Source organism: Triturus cristatus, chromosome 12 (genome assembly GCF_964204655.1).
Source record: "Triturus cristatus chromosome 12, aTriCri1.1, whole genome shotgun sequence".
NCBI lineage: Eukaryota > Metazoa > Chordata > Amphibia > Caudata > Salamandridae > Triturus > Triturus cristatus.
In genome coordinates this window covers 71393364-71407957 of record NC_140595.1, presented here as the reverse complement: position 1 = coordinate 71407957, position 14594 = coordinate 71393364, and the positions used below count along the sequence as shown (strand labels likewise).

Genomic DNA, 14594 nt, shown 5'->3' with positions numbered 1-14594 from the left:
AAAAAGCTCACAGGTCAGAGAAGAACTGGGCTAAGATTGATCAAATTGAGAACTTCCAAATTGGTGCCATGCTGCTGTCCTAGCCAAAATAAACAAAGCAGGGTGAGTCTCCTCTCAGTGTATTTTCTCCTTTTAACCTTGAAGTGTCCTTCACTGCTCCTAATGAAAGTGAAGGATTTTTGGGACAAAATACTAAAAAGTACAGAGGGATGCCTCATTTGGAAATGGGAAAGAACAAAGGTCTCTGGGATCAATGAAGGCGAATGACTTGCATGGAGGGAAGAGAACAACAAGATGACACCGGACAAGCCAGTTTGCTCGCGTGCTGTTAAAGCAGCACCCTACCAAGCGCTTTGTCTCTCACCTTCTTACATGCAGTGTTTGCCCCTCTATCTGGGTCTTAGCTGTGACCTGACTGGAGCTATCACATCTTTTCACACACCCACAGCTATGCAAAACTAAGCCCCAACTCAGATGGCACTTTCTCAGAACATTGCTGCCTAATGACTAGTAGACCACTTTCTAATAAAGTAGTATTTTCCTTAGCCATTTTGATCATTAATTTTTCTAATTTTGAAATCTCACCTGACAGCGATAGCTGATGTGTGTAGAGATTTCAAATAACAAGGGACACCTCCACTCAGTGGACCTTAAGACCATAAAGTTCCCAGAGTACACATTCCTTAAGGATTCTGGCTACTGAGGGCCAAATTGGGTTTTAAATGTTATTGGTAAATTAGTTCCTGATTGATGCCTGAGTAGCTCACGGCTACTGCACCGGGTCAAACATCATTATAAGTAATCAATATCGAGGTACAACATCTGATTTTAGAATCTTTTTCCTAAATGATTCTAAAATCTGATGTTGTACCTAGATATTGTGCCAGCCAATATAATAATGCCTTTATTGCAGGTTGCTGGAGAACCCTCTGCTTTCAAATCTACCTGCAAACAACCTCTATTATTGAAGGGTGGACAATAAATTCTACTCCGACGGCGGAGTTTTGCCCATTCCATGTTATGCTTGTAACGTGGAGATCCAACATTACTCCGCCAACCGCCGCGTGGAGGAGTTTATTGTGTGTGGCTTGCCAAAGTTAAGATGGCGAACGGCAGAAAGAAAGCAGCGCCCTTTGGCACGCCACATGGAGTGGCTCGCTCTTATTTTATAGTGCAGAACACGCTCCTGGCACTAAAAACCAGCATGGGCAGCATGAAGTTCCAAATTCCGCCCGCACAGAAACTCCGACTAGGTGTTATGTAACTCCACGGTATTCCGCAGAGTGAAACTCAAGGCGTTCCGCCCACCCTATTATCCTGACCGGGGAAATTATTTTTAACTGATTGTTATTTGTGTCCCCACAGTCTATATCCTAATCTTTTAGCATTTAACCAAGTACTACCTTTTTGACCCCATACAAATTGCTCCAAATGTCTATTTGGTCTATGCCTAGGCACCTTGTTTTGTCTAGTCCGAGGCATCCATCATTCAAAAAAGGAAAAATCAAACCGCAGTTCATAACAATCGGTTCACCTGCTACCCACGCCCATGAATAGTTGGCAGGGGTTTCAAACAATTGATGTCAAATGTGTATAGTTGGTGATCACTGCAAAAAGGGGAGGCATAGGAGGATTACAATCAAGTTCCGGCACATTGTTTGGTGTTCTATTTCCCTCATATTAATGATCTTTTGAGGTCCCGCTCTAGTCCTACCTAGGATCCATCTTTTCCCACTCAATAGATTAGTTCTGGGCAGAATGAGTTTGAGGAACAAGAATGTAAACAATTTAAGTACATGTTGTGATATCTTACTAGATAGCAGCCATGGGGGAAGAGGGGGCTTTGGCTCCACTCGGAAGAGTATGTCTCTTTCACCTTATACCATTGGCCGTTTGATGTATTATTACGCCTCCCATGGAGACCATTCTTTGGAATGCATGAGGGACTCATTTGCATCTTAAATGTATTACATTTGTTCTCATAGATGCATTGTATACAGAAATCAGTAATTCTTCTCTGTAGTACGTCTTTTCTTACATTTTAGTCAGGTGCTTAGATACAAGCTGTTAGCGGTCTCCTCATTAATAAATAGGGATGACATGATTTATAAATATATAAATACATTTTACAGCAACAGCCTGAGAGTTGAAAAATGAATGGCCAGGGGCAAACAAACCCTGTTGTCACACTTGTGAGAACCCAAATTGTAGATATGGATTTCAATTTATAGCTACGGAAATGCATTTGTTTTAAGAGGCATTGTGTTTCATAATGTAGGTGAATAAGTGTCACTGTGAGATGTATTAATGACGAGTAATGTGACCATGTGTTTCTTGCTAATACAGAAAGCAGGTTGGGAGAACTTTTCTTCACATGTAGCATCCTGTCTGATAAGGAACTGGGGAGCCTTTGAGATGCTATTTTGTTTTAGTGTGTTTGACAATGTTTTTGTAATTTTTACAGTTTTAGATTTTTTTTGGTACATAAGTGTTGTGCATGTGTTAAAATTATGTGCATTGTCCATATTGAGCATCCTGGTGAGCAGGACTTAAAAAAAAACATTTTGTGGGTCCAAGTTTGCGTTCTTCCGGTAATCCCAGTATTCACATTTTATTCCATCTGTGCCATGATTCCAAGTCATCCAGCTTGTTGACACCTTCACAACCATCACATAGTCTTCTGTGCTGCAGCCACTTAAAGGTCAAGACTGTTAGCAGGGAAACAAACTATAGAGCACCTATAGTGGTTTAACTACTAAATCATGGGGGTGCAATGTGGAATTCCAAACCCCACGCTGCCATTGAGACCATAAACAGATTAAAAAATTATCGAGGAATAGAGGTGGTTCCTATTTGTGTTTTATGTTCCTTTATTTCATGCTTTGTTATGTTTTGTTTTGTTTTCTTTTGTGTTTTGCACTGTAATGTTGCTTTTTATGATGTGTTTTATATTATGCTTTTTATTGTATGTAAAATTTTGCTATATTTGTTTATTTCTGCATGCCAGGCACATCACTGGTCTCTCCTGCTATCACCTCCAACAGATTAGAGGAGGTTTGCTTTACATCAGCTTTGATTGACATGTGGCACAAGGACATTACATGTATTTATTCCCTGATTAATATAAACACAGAATTGTTGGATTAAACATCAAACAAGAGGACTGGTGTAACCACTTTGCCCCAAAATGCCAGCCTCTTGTAATAAGAAGGGCTCCTTCGCCCTGTGGGTGCAAAGCACAGGATCAGCTGTGATGCTGTGCCCTGTCAGTATGAGTGTATGTGGAAGCAGCTGAACCCCCCCCCCCCCCCCAGTGCAGAGGTGTGAGATGAAGAAGCACAGGCGCCAGATCTGGCCGAGGATGGCGAGAAAGCTTGGCTATTAATAGTTCAAGAAGTTAAAAGTATTAATAGAATAGTGAAGGGCTGTACGTTTGATATGATCACAATTTTGAGCCCAGCAGAACCTGCTCAGACTTTATTGTTTGAGGTGCATGAAATCTGGTACTTTCAGCTCTTTCCACTAGGGTCACTATTGTTTATCGTGTGCAGAGAGAAGATCTAAGCTTGGCTGTTAGTGTCCTCACATTGCACAGGCACCCATGTTACACTATGGGTATGGCAGTTTATTTAATGGCAGTTTGTTTACTGACAGTGCTTAGATGCGTATAGCCAACCACATTTTAGGCTCCTGAGTTCCTCTACCTATGTATGGTGGTATTTGCCGTCTGTACCTTTAAGGCTTCTAAGCCACTCCACAGATCTACGGTGGTGTGTACTCACGCTGCCTATGCCCTGGAGCAGATAGTCACTATATTGTAGGCGCCTACGTCATTCTATGTTCTGTAGTCTGCACGATGCCTGGATGTCAACAACAATATAGGCTCCTACATCACCCTCTGTACGCACAGTGGTATTTGCACTGCCTGGGAGTGCCACATTGTAGGCACCACATCACTCTACATGTGTATAATGGTATGTACAGTCTGTGCCTTGATGCAAATAGTCACCGCACTTTGGGCACTAAAATTACTCTATATATGTATTGTGATATGTGCTGTCTGGGCATTGATGTGGATAGCCAACCCTATTATTGCCACCAATGCCACACCAAAGATATACTGTGGTGCGTGCATTGACTGTGCCTTGGAGCAGATTGTTGAACACGTTGTAGGCAGCTACATCGGTAGGTACGTGCTGTAGTGTCTGCTGCCTAAAATGTACAATTAGCCAGTGTTCACAACACATTGTTAACCTACCCACACACACACACACACATCATTGGTGTATTGGCCATCTTTTCCTGAATGTCATGGCACTATCTTTTGAAGGCCCTCTGGCACACAACGCCAACCTCGCGGAGAGATCAGGATGAACCGACAATGAACTGGAGTAGTGACTTGAAAAACTTGAAAGGATTAATATTTCTGACAGGAATTTAAGTCGTATTATGTCTAGGGCTCCCGCTTTTATGGCATTTCTTTTTTTTAATATTTCCATCTGTATCCATATTTATTTTTTGCCCATCTTGTCAGTATTTAGACATATTTTTTGTGCTCTCTAAATAGATGAAATTATAATATGGTATATTTCCACATTTATTTCACTAATAAATATTTGATCATAGTTTGATCCCTGTCCTGTTTTAGCAAATTAAGCAGCCAAATATAACATAACCATACACCCACAGGTAAATAATGAAATTATTCTACAATTGGATGTTGACATATGTCATTCTTTAATGAAACCTCATCCTGTTTTTTAACACACCGATGGTATAATCAAGCGCTCTATAAATGTATAAATCAATAAATAAACTTCCCATGCTCAGCTGTTGTCCTGGAATTAATGAAAGACAGTATGGAAAGGAACTCATAAGAAGCCCAATTTTCTGTATTTTTCCATTTTTTTAAAAAATAAATGCAGACAGAAAGCACATTGTTTTAGGTCTGTATTTATCTTTAAAAATCAGTAAACATGGAAAACTCGGAGCTCTAACTATGTCTTACATTGTTTTAAGTTATGTGTTATGCTTTGCTATATCTTAGATTTTATGTTGTGTTTTATGTTTTGTTGTGTGTTGTGTGGTATTTTGTGTGATGTGTTATGTTCTGTTTTAAGTTATGAGTTTTTTTTATATATTATGTTCTGTTGTATGCTAGTTTGTGTTTGTTTTGCTGTGTTTTATGTACGTTTTTTTAATTTTTTATTTTTATTGTACGTCATATCTGTTATGTTGTGTTTAATGAGTTCTATGTTATGATTTTTTTGTAGTGTCATGCTATGGTTTATGCAGGTTTTTATACTATGTGCATTTGTATAGGGCTTTCGTGCCATTTGCAAGCATGCATGGTTGGAAACCTGGGTGGAAGCGTTGTGGCACGTGTTGTAAGTTTGGTTTGTACGGACTAGAGGATAGATGAACATTGCTTGCAGCAGTTAATGTTGCTTCAAGGGATTTTTTTCCAACTGTTGGGGTTGGTGGGGACTGGTGAATTTAGACATGTTTTACATAACCTTTACATATATTCAGTGCTGCTTACACGTCTACAGCTGCACGCTTTTAAGCTCTTATTCAAATCAAGCCATTATCTGGTCATTTGTTTGAGGCGTGTTTTTATAGTCTTGGTTTTCACCTTGGAGCATGGAAAAAAGCACCCTATTTCATGGAATTCCATTTGGATAGGCAAATTTGTAGGCACTTGATAGGGTGTACCTCTTCATTTTTAACCTTCTTACCTGATCTTCCATCGACCAATCAAAAACACAGCAGCATCAAAACGAGAGGTACCGGAACACGGTTGAGCAATCGGGGTGCTTTATTTAAACCCACCTGCTTTGGTATAAAATATTCTCTTTGGAGGTGACGGATGGAGTCTTTCATTGGTTGGTGCATACACTGATCTCTGGCGGGTTTGGAGTAATGTAAATGTAAATCCAGTACTTGAATCACCCCCGAAGGGGTATCCCGGCGCTGGGGGCCGTTGGGAAGATTAAGCGAGCTATTGCCTAGAGTTGCATGGTGCTGGGCAGACCCCTGCCGCCGGAGCCAGGGATGGAACCGTGATCCCCAGCGTCAGTCGCCCTGGCCGCGGCACCACCCTAATGGATGGTCCATCTTCCATGTTGGAGGGATTACCCACTGTTGGGTGAAACTGGATGCCGATTGGTATAATCAGTGGGGCCTAGATCTCATCCCAGCGACTTAGCTTCTGCACCTGTTAACTTTGGGGGACCCTGGACAAATATCTGTACATCTCAGGGCCTTGCTTGCCTTGTATTCCAAATTATAGGAAACTTTGAAAGCGTATGCGGTAAAGAGGTCTACACACGTAATGTATGCTCTTGCATTGCAGAGGGAATCCCTATACATTTAGTTCCTCAAGGGCCACCATTGTCAATCGCTAAGCTGGGCGTCCTCAGAGAGCGTTTAGTGTTGTCTCTCCAGATGGGTCAGGAGGACTTGGGGTAGGGGGTGCTCACAGATTAAATCTTGCCTCAGACTCTGGTTCAATGCACCATCTGAACAAATATCAAGGTTCGCGTCCCTGCAGCGCAGTGGTTTAGAGGCAGCGGGCAGCTGACACTGGTGTACTCAACCTAATGGATAGCCTGTTCTAGCCAAGATCACAGGAGGTGACAACTGAGGGGCTGAGACTTGGACACCAACAGACAAAAAGAAAGTCCTCCACTGAGAGTCCAAGTCGAGTCTCTCCTCCCCCTATAGCTGCATGGGCTGGAAGGTGTCCCGGTTGTGGGTCGGCTAGTGGGCACACTCCCTAGCTACCCTGGAGAGACGTGTTCCTCTTTGGTGAAGAGAGGTAAACACAGGTGAGCTGTTTCCTGGCAGGGGGCCACGGCCAGGCCATCACTGCGGAAGTTCTTCTCTGTATCGCCAGCCATAGCAGTACTGTAATCGGGCTTTTTAAAAACATAAACAGAATTTAAAGATACCTTCTGGGTGCACTCGCGACAGAGGCCCAAGGGAGCTGACACCAACAACGTGCAGTCCTTGCTGCTCACATTTGCAAATATCCAACAAGGGCGAGAGGCCATATTCACATTTGTATTTTTCTTTCTACAGCTGAAATAACAGCCATATCGTGAGTGGTCGCGTCCCGACTGGAGTACTTTGGTGGTAACCATTCTGAGACACATATTAAAAAGCTAGACTGTCTCAAATTGGCACCTTGTTCACCACGTCAAGAGGCCAAGGATTGAATGGGTATACAGAGTGAACTCACTTCTGGTGGGTTGTGTGTGCTAGTTGTCTCATGGTACACATTTGCCTTAAACTAAACAATTTAAGTAATTACACAACTACTAGAAAAGAGCTTAATAGGAAAACAGTTATACATAATTAAAATAGCAAAGCATATGAATTAAATTCTTTTCATTACTCAAATTCCTTAGAGCTTGTAATTACCGAAGGGGACAGCCAGGCTTCTATGGCCCATACAGCTGTGCAAGTTTCCAGCAAATAGGAAATGGCATCACACTTATTTTACAAGAGAGCAGAGCATAAATTATTGAAGGAACATATTGTAATAGAGTGCAATGTGCTCTAGTAACCACTGATCCCAATGTCTATGCTACCTCTAACAACTATTCACCACAGTAGCTAAAACTCTTCCCATACTGGAGCATAATCTCATTCTGTGACAGGTCATGGTAGATGCCATCAAGTCCTGTAAATGAGGAATGTGTTGATCTCTAAAAACTAGAAGCATCGGTGTCTTTCTCTCTGCCCCAAAGGGAGTGCCAAATACAAGGAGGTGAGACAATGTCAACAAACAGGTTTTACAGAGGGGACACATGGCCATATCAATACCATCCAGAATTATCCCCCTCCATTTCATAAAAGCGGGTAATTGACAAAGTTTTCCCTCCGCAGCCACCTTCTTATATGGGTTGCTCCTATATCTTTTGAATAGGATGGTAGATCACCTCTACACTCTGTAAACAACAAAATGCGCCATTTGACTTTTTTTGCCCTTGTCTTATAAATCACAATCATAGCAAATATTTTATTGTGGAGTTTTATCATGTTCTTCCTATAGGGCATTGGGCTAAAACCTTTGTTTGTTGTGAATAAAATGGACATCTCTCTCCTAATTTTATGGAAATTCACAATCCATGGAGATAAATTGCTTGACTGTAGAAGGCACTTAATGTGGTTCCTCAGAGATCCTTCAGTCATGGTGGTAAGACAAAGCCAGTAGTTCAGGACTGTTTTGCCATAACTTAAATAGAATGGTAATCAGTCCCCACTCAAGCCTTAAGGCACGTGCGCCTTGGGAGTCCCAGCTATCTTTTCCAAATATTCATTTAGATGATACGGTAATATTTTTCTCAGAGTATTTCACAGCTATAGAGCAACAGGTTAATTATTTTCGACACTGTTTGATAAGGCAATTCTATTATGTTTCAGAGGCGGGTCTTTCCATGTCTATTATTAATAAAGTTCCTAGTACTTCCGTAAGCGATTCATTCTGTAATTTGTTATTTTGTAGTTTGTTTCTTGAAAGGCCATCTAATACATTTGCAATAGACTTTTTAAGTGTTAGAAAGAAATCTCAATTGTCTTTGTTTTGTTTCAGGTACATAGCGCTACCTTTAAGCAGGCGACTGGGTATAAGGGAAAAATCCAGAACGAAAGCCGAGCCCAACAAGGTTTTGGAGAACTTCTATTCCACTCAAAGCAAGTGCCCAACAGAGGTGCGTTTCTTCAATTTCTCATCCTGTAACCCCTGTTCAAATGGAAACTTCTAAAGTGCCCTGCGTCGTTCATACAATCGCCAGGCATCCTGTTCTGGAGGGGGGCCTCATGGTTTTAGAAAGTTAATAAGCGAACACTTATTGTCTCATTGGTGATGAGGTTTACTATCAGGAACTTGAAATCACCAAAAAGAGAACCGAGTATCCTTTTGTGTTTGTGTGAACATGAAGGTCACTCATCACAAAGGGATTGATTGACACAACACCCCAACCTGAAACCACAGCTACCCGACACCTGATTAAGGATAGACTGGATGAGTGGCTGGAGGGCGGTGCTTGTTGGTTTTCAGTCCTGGGTGGCACGTTGTTGCGAGGAAACAGAACAGCCTCAGTTTCCTTACAACGATGTGGATAGCCATTACAGCACATGTGTTGTAAAAGCGCATGCAATGTAATGGTATGCATAGTAATGGCAAGGCGTTGTTACATAGCATGCGTTGTAACGCATGCGATCTAATGACTTGCGGGGTAACAGCCTTGTTGTAATGGCTGTTTACCCTCTGAGAACTTTTGGTGTAGATTCATCTGGAACTTCTTTCACCAACCGGTTGATGCGGTGGCTGTTGTAAAAATCTACAAAGGATCGCGCGTTGGATGCCACCTGTGAATTGGCAAGACGGTTGTTATTTGGCAAATTTGAGAACATCAAAATTGTGACCAGAATCCAAGAGCAATGCGGTAGGACATAGTGATGAGTAGATTAACAGAGGGCAGATTCGAATAGGTAACAAAACATCAAACTAAGTGGTAGAAATAAGTGTATATTTGTATGTGTACAGAGCAAATATGGCTGTAAAGCAACAAAGCACAGGTGGAGAGATGCAAGCGAGGGGCGGTGGACCCTTGAAGCCACTGATGATTCTACTGCATTTACTGTTCCTCTCAAAGTTTTCAAGTGCAGTCATACCGCAGACAATTTCTGCATATTTTGAGCCCTTTAGACCTGTTTTATCCTTTAAAATTTTAATAGGTGTTCACCTGGCAAAATGTAAATTGCCAGGTGTGCTAAATTACCACACTACTGTCATTCTATGGCCAGGCACAAACATTTATTTGTGTCCAAATTCGGTCTTTCTGTGGCAGAATGAGTGAGAGAGGATGTGTACATGTATGTTTATAAATGTATTTAAGAGACTTTTTAAAACAAGAGACGTTATCAAGCCGTTAGCAATCTGCTCTTCTAAACTCCCCAAGGCCGAATACCTCCCTTTGTGGTCTATACACCGTTGTAGATAGGTAGTGATAACAACGCATCAGTTTTCTCTACTTGTCCCCCAATGCAAACCCTTCTGTTATAACCCAAGCTTTTTTGTTACATTTCCTATTGATCCAAGCTGCAAATACAATACGAATTAACTTAGTTCGTGTTTTCCAAAGTCTTATCTTAAATGATGTACATTAATGTGCCTGTTGGAAATATACTTACTATGTATGTCTCCCACAATTAGCTGTCTTCTGCAGTGGGGTCACAATAGCCTAAAAGCTTCTCCACATAATACCACATCTGAATTAGTGTTAAGGGTTTGAAGCACCTTGGTAACCAATTGCGTTGGCATGCATCCTTTTCAGACAGTCGGATGCTATATTGGGGTTCTGCTATTCCAAAAATTGACGGTACTTGCACCAAATACACTAGCGCAGAGTCAACCATCAGATTGGCCTGCGGCGTGTCATGGCCGTGACGTGCATCTTTGTAGAGGACCTGTATTTATCCTATGAAGTTTGTGCACCAAAGCATGATGTGGACTTTGTGTGGCCTAAGTACTAATCCTGCACCAGCATCTTCTCCCGACTGTTAACACTTTTGCTATTTGGAGTAGAGGAGATGCCGAGCAGTGGCGATGACCTGGAGTCTTCTATTCTTCTTTCTTCGATTTTTCTCAGTCTATTCTTTCCATCGCACTTCGTGTTCTCAGAACCCGGCTCAATGTCAAGAAACAATGTTTGAAGCTGATGTTGGCTGATGTGGTGATGCGCAAAGCTTTCTCTAACAGGCTACTGCTGTACATCACAAGCATGGAACCATCAGGTGGTTTCTTTTTATTTTCACTGCTAGATTTCCTGTTATCTCTTATTTCCAGTAATCATTGGAGAGTTGGGATTTTGTGGCACCACTGTCTAGCCTTTGCTCAGCAATAAAGACCATGAGAGTAGGGTCAGTCCTGGGCAGCCTTCAATGGCACCACAAGTAGGCGGGTACCAGAGTGCTCTCAGAAATACCAAATATTGTTCCATTGCTGATGGTGGGTCAGCAAAACGCCACTTCATCTCAGTTGTGGTAATTCCCAGAATCAGCAATGTGCGGGGTGTGGAGAGATGGTCTTAGGAAGCAGCGTCACCTGATGTGTATTTGTAAGTCCCACATTGTTTATCATATATTTTTTAAGTAATATGATATCTTAACAGTCAGCGTTGCAGCTTTGCTGAGGTTGTTCTAACAAAATGGCCGCCGTATATTTGACTCTATAGTTTTAACTTCCAAAACTTTGTCAAGGTAATTTGGATTGGAGTAAAGAATAGTAAATCTATAGTTCCTGATATATACTTAGCAATATATACTTGACGATATGTTGATAGGTAATATTGTGGAGCCAATAAATGTGTAGGTCAATATTACTGAGGTTACTATCCTGACACAGAACGAGGAGCGGCGCCCTAGCTTATTTGACTTTGTATATTGTAGAGTCTACGTGCCATAATGTGGTTTACATGGCTAGGTAAATATTCCTAGGTAGGTTGCCTTGATTAGTTTGTAGAAATAGCTACCCTTCCCAAGAGAGCTGTGTAATTCAGCATATTTACCAGTAATTATCTAGTTTTTGGATCTCCTGTGGACAAAAACATAGTACAAGAAACAAATTGATAGTTGTGTGGAAGAGCCCGATACTTGCAGAATGGTTCATCAACTTGAAAAAGCCTCCACTGAAACCATGAAAAACGTCATTCGAGGTTTTTCAGTGGTTTTATCGTGATTATCCAGTTGAGTGGCTAGGAACTGGAATGGTTGAGCTTTAGTGGTACATAATACGCATCACTAGCACAGCGACCCATGAGGCATCCACTTGCGAGGAACAGTGTAGACTTGGTGAAATAATTTTATTAGCCTTGGGCAAAATTACATTTTTGCATTTGAGGTACTCCCTTTTTTATGGCTAGGCCTTTTGTACCCATTTGTTATCATGTGGTCTCTTGCTTCCATTTGTGGTGATGCCGCAAGGCTCATTCCTCGTGGTCTCAAGGTAACATGAACCCTAGTAGGGGCTTTTTGCCATATTATTACTCAACCTGCTGCCGTGTGCTATACCTTCTCCCCACCTCACCCTGTGTGTCTATCCAGTGTATGTCATTTTTAAATTCACAGCATTAAATAATTTGTTGAAACCTATATCCTAGGATATTTCCTCCTTTCAGAACCCTTCCCACTGCCAGTTGTGTGTTATTCATCTGATAATTGGGTGCCAAGACCATAAGGTAATGCTTATCATGTTTATCCAGAAAAAAGACTCTAGATGAACAGATCTGCATACATTCACCACCCTGAGGCATGCATTGTTTAATATATGTAATGCTAATAGCACACTAAGTATTTTCTCCAGGCAGGTTTGTAAATAATCAAATCTATCTGACATTCTGACATCACAGAGTTTTAACCCTGTATTTTCCAAAGATTGGAAAGCTTCAATTCTCCTTAATGACGATATGGTTGTAAAATATGGTGCGTCAAAAGAAGGGTTTTGTGACCAGGAGCCGTTATTTAACTAAGTCCTGCATAAAGGGCTCCAAGTTAACTGTACTACAAGGGGTATGCAGTTCCTAAGGGGATGGGAAAGACAGGTCTTTCTTCGTAATGTCCTCACACACCCCGAGAGGTGTCCTGCTTCATCATTGGGCTTTGCTCCTCGTCGGGCCGTAGCTGCAATGCCCGACGGGCTCACCGTAAACGGGGCTCTTTAGCGGAGATCTTTTTTTGAAGAAGCCGTGGGGTGCGTGTAAAATATGGTGGTCATCATAAATGTTAGTAAAATTCACAAAATCTTAACTCACTTGTAATTCGTCAACATTCCCAATGGGTTTCACAACCAATTTTCTCACTTAACTTTAGTGCGAAAAAGGCTGGAGTAAGTATGATATTAAATTCTAAACTGCAAGCCTCCATACATTGTCCTACTGTGTGATGGAAGGCACTTTGTCACCCATAAAAATATTTTCTGCAAATATTAAAGAAGGTAAAAATGCTCAAATTATTTTTTAGTTTAACTGTACTCTAGTCGCCGTTCCAAGGTTTGAAAAGCCACTAATTTCAGAATAGGCTCTTGAAAGAAATGACTGCCCATGTATGAGAACTTGCTTTGTGTGGCTGAATTTGAATTTAACAAAGTCTGTTCTTGTTGGTTTATATTTGAATTACAGTTCATTCAACAGCCAAAAATTCAACCCAAATGAATGACCGGGTGTGAAAGAAATCAGCTGAAAGACTGAGAGAATAATTTGCGGCCCATGCCATGTGTACTGATCTCAGCCATCAGAATATATTATTACACATCTTGAAGGGTCCTTAATGAAATAAATTAACATCACAGTCTGTGCTGGCCATTGGTATTTGTGAAGTAAACACTGCGTTTACCAGCCTACTTCAATTTTTCACTAATAAATTTCGACTGGTCAAAAATATGTTTATGAAAAATTTGAAGATTTTTAGTGTGATAAATACATCTGAATGTTTCTGCTCAATTTAGTCTTCAAGGATGGCGAGAGAAGTATTTAACACACCTGGAACATAACAAGGTATTGACATTTAAAGAGTGCTGTTCAAAATTTAGTTCAAAATTGATTGTTTTTTAATATTTTAAATTTAATTTGAACTTGTTTGGTTTTTTTCCAAAAATTGTTAATCCTCATGTTTTTACATGTCGACCAATCAGGAGGAGAAGCATGGATAGAAACCAGATGTGGTGACAAATTTGCATATCGGCCGTCACCTATCTAGTCACAGAAATACCTGCTTGCTGTCAGGTGCGTCAAAAGCCAACGCTTAATTCTCTCTTACAATAGGTTCCTCTGGTACTGAAGGAACAGGTCCATGTGTCTGGGTGACTGGGGATGGTGAGGGTTGAGTTGGCCATAAATTGGCAACTTCTGGAGTAATATTGTACAAAATACTTGTTACTCGCCTATCAACCTATCCATAATCTGTATTACATGCAGTTCAGTTTATGTCAAACCTGGCCTCTAGGGCAAACTCTCGGCCTGCTTCTTATGAGTGGCATTTGACACTGATTTGTAAGAGTTTGCAATGTAATTACAGAAAGAAGCCAGGGGTGTAACTAAGGCCCATGCGGTGTGGGGGGCAGGGGCGTAACAAAGGCCCATGTGTTTCGGGGGCGGGTCATGGTTTCTTATTTTGTAGGGGGGGCCTCACCTTCTAAGCCATGCCATTAAATACCTTGCAGAAAGCATGCAATGGCATGGAATAAGAAATAGGTGAATGCTTAGGAAAGCCACTCTGCTTTACCAAATAGGCCCCTGCAGTGTAGGGGGGGCTCCAGTTCATGAAGTCCCCATTGAGCCCATTCTGCGTGGAGGCCCTATAATTTTGCTTTACGCAACTGTAACTTTTTCTGCAATTGTTTGTCCATGCCTTTGCAAGCAAATGACACAGCAGAGTGAACCCCACTTCCCGGCCCTTTTCTACCGATTAAATTTAGAAAGATGTTTCTAGAGTGATTAGATTGCACACCATTGTGCCATTTTTCATAATCTCCCATGAGAAAGTTCAGGTAGGTACGTCAATGATGAAAGGGTAACTTTAAGCCTCTC

The 14594-nt window shown here is 41.3% G+C and overlaps 1 protein-coding gene across 1 annotated transcript in view; it reads left to right on the top strand.

The window, feature by feature from the left end:
* The window catches only part of LOC146772545 (ceramide synthase 2-like), a 244517-nt gene that overhangs the window by 116653 nt on the left and 113270 nt on the right, over positions 1-14594 (top strand). The window contains exon 3 of the mRNA XM_085638549.1: positions 8600-8717. Coding sequence (XP_085494675.1) covers positions 8600-8717 — 118 coding nt within the window. The remainder of the gene's footprint in view (positions 1-8599; positions 8718-14594) is intronic.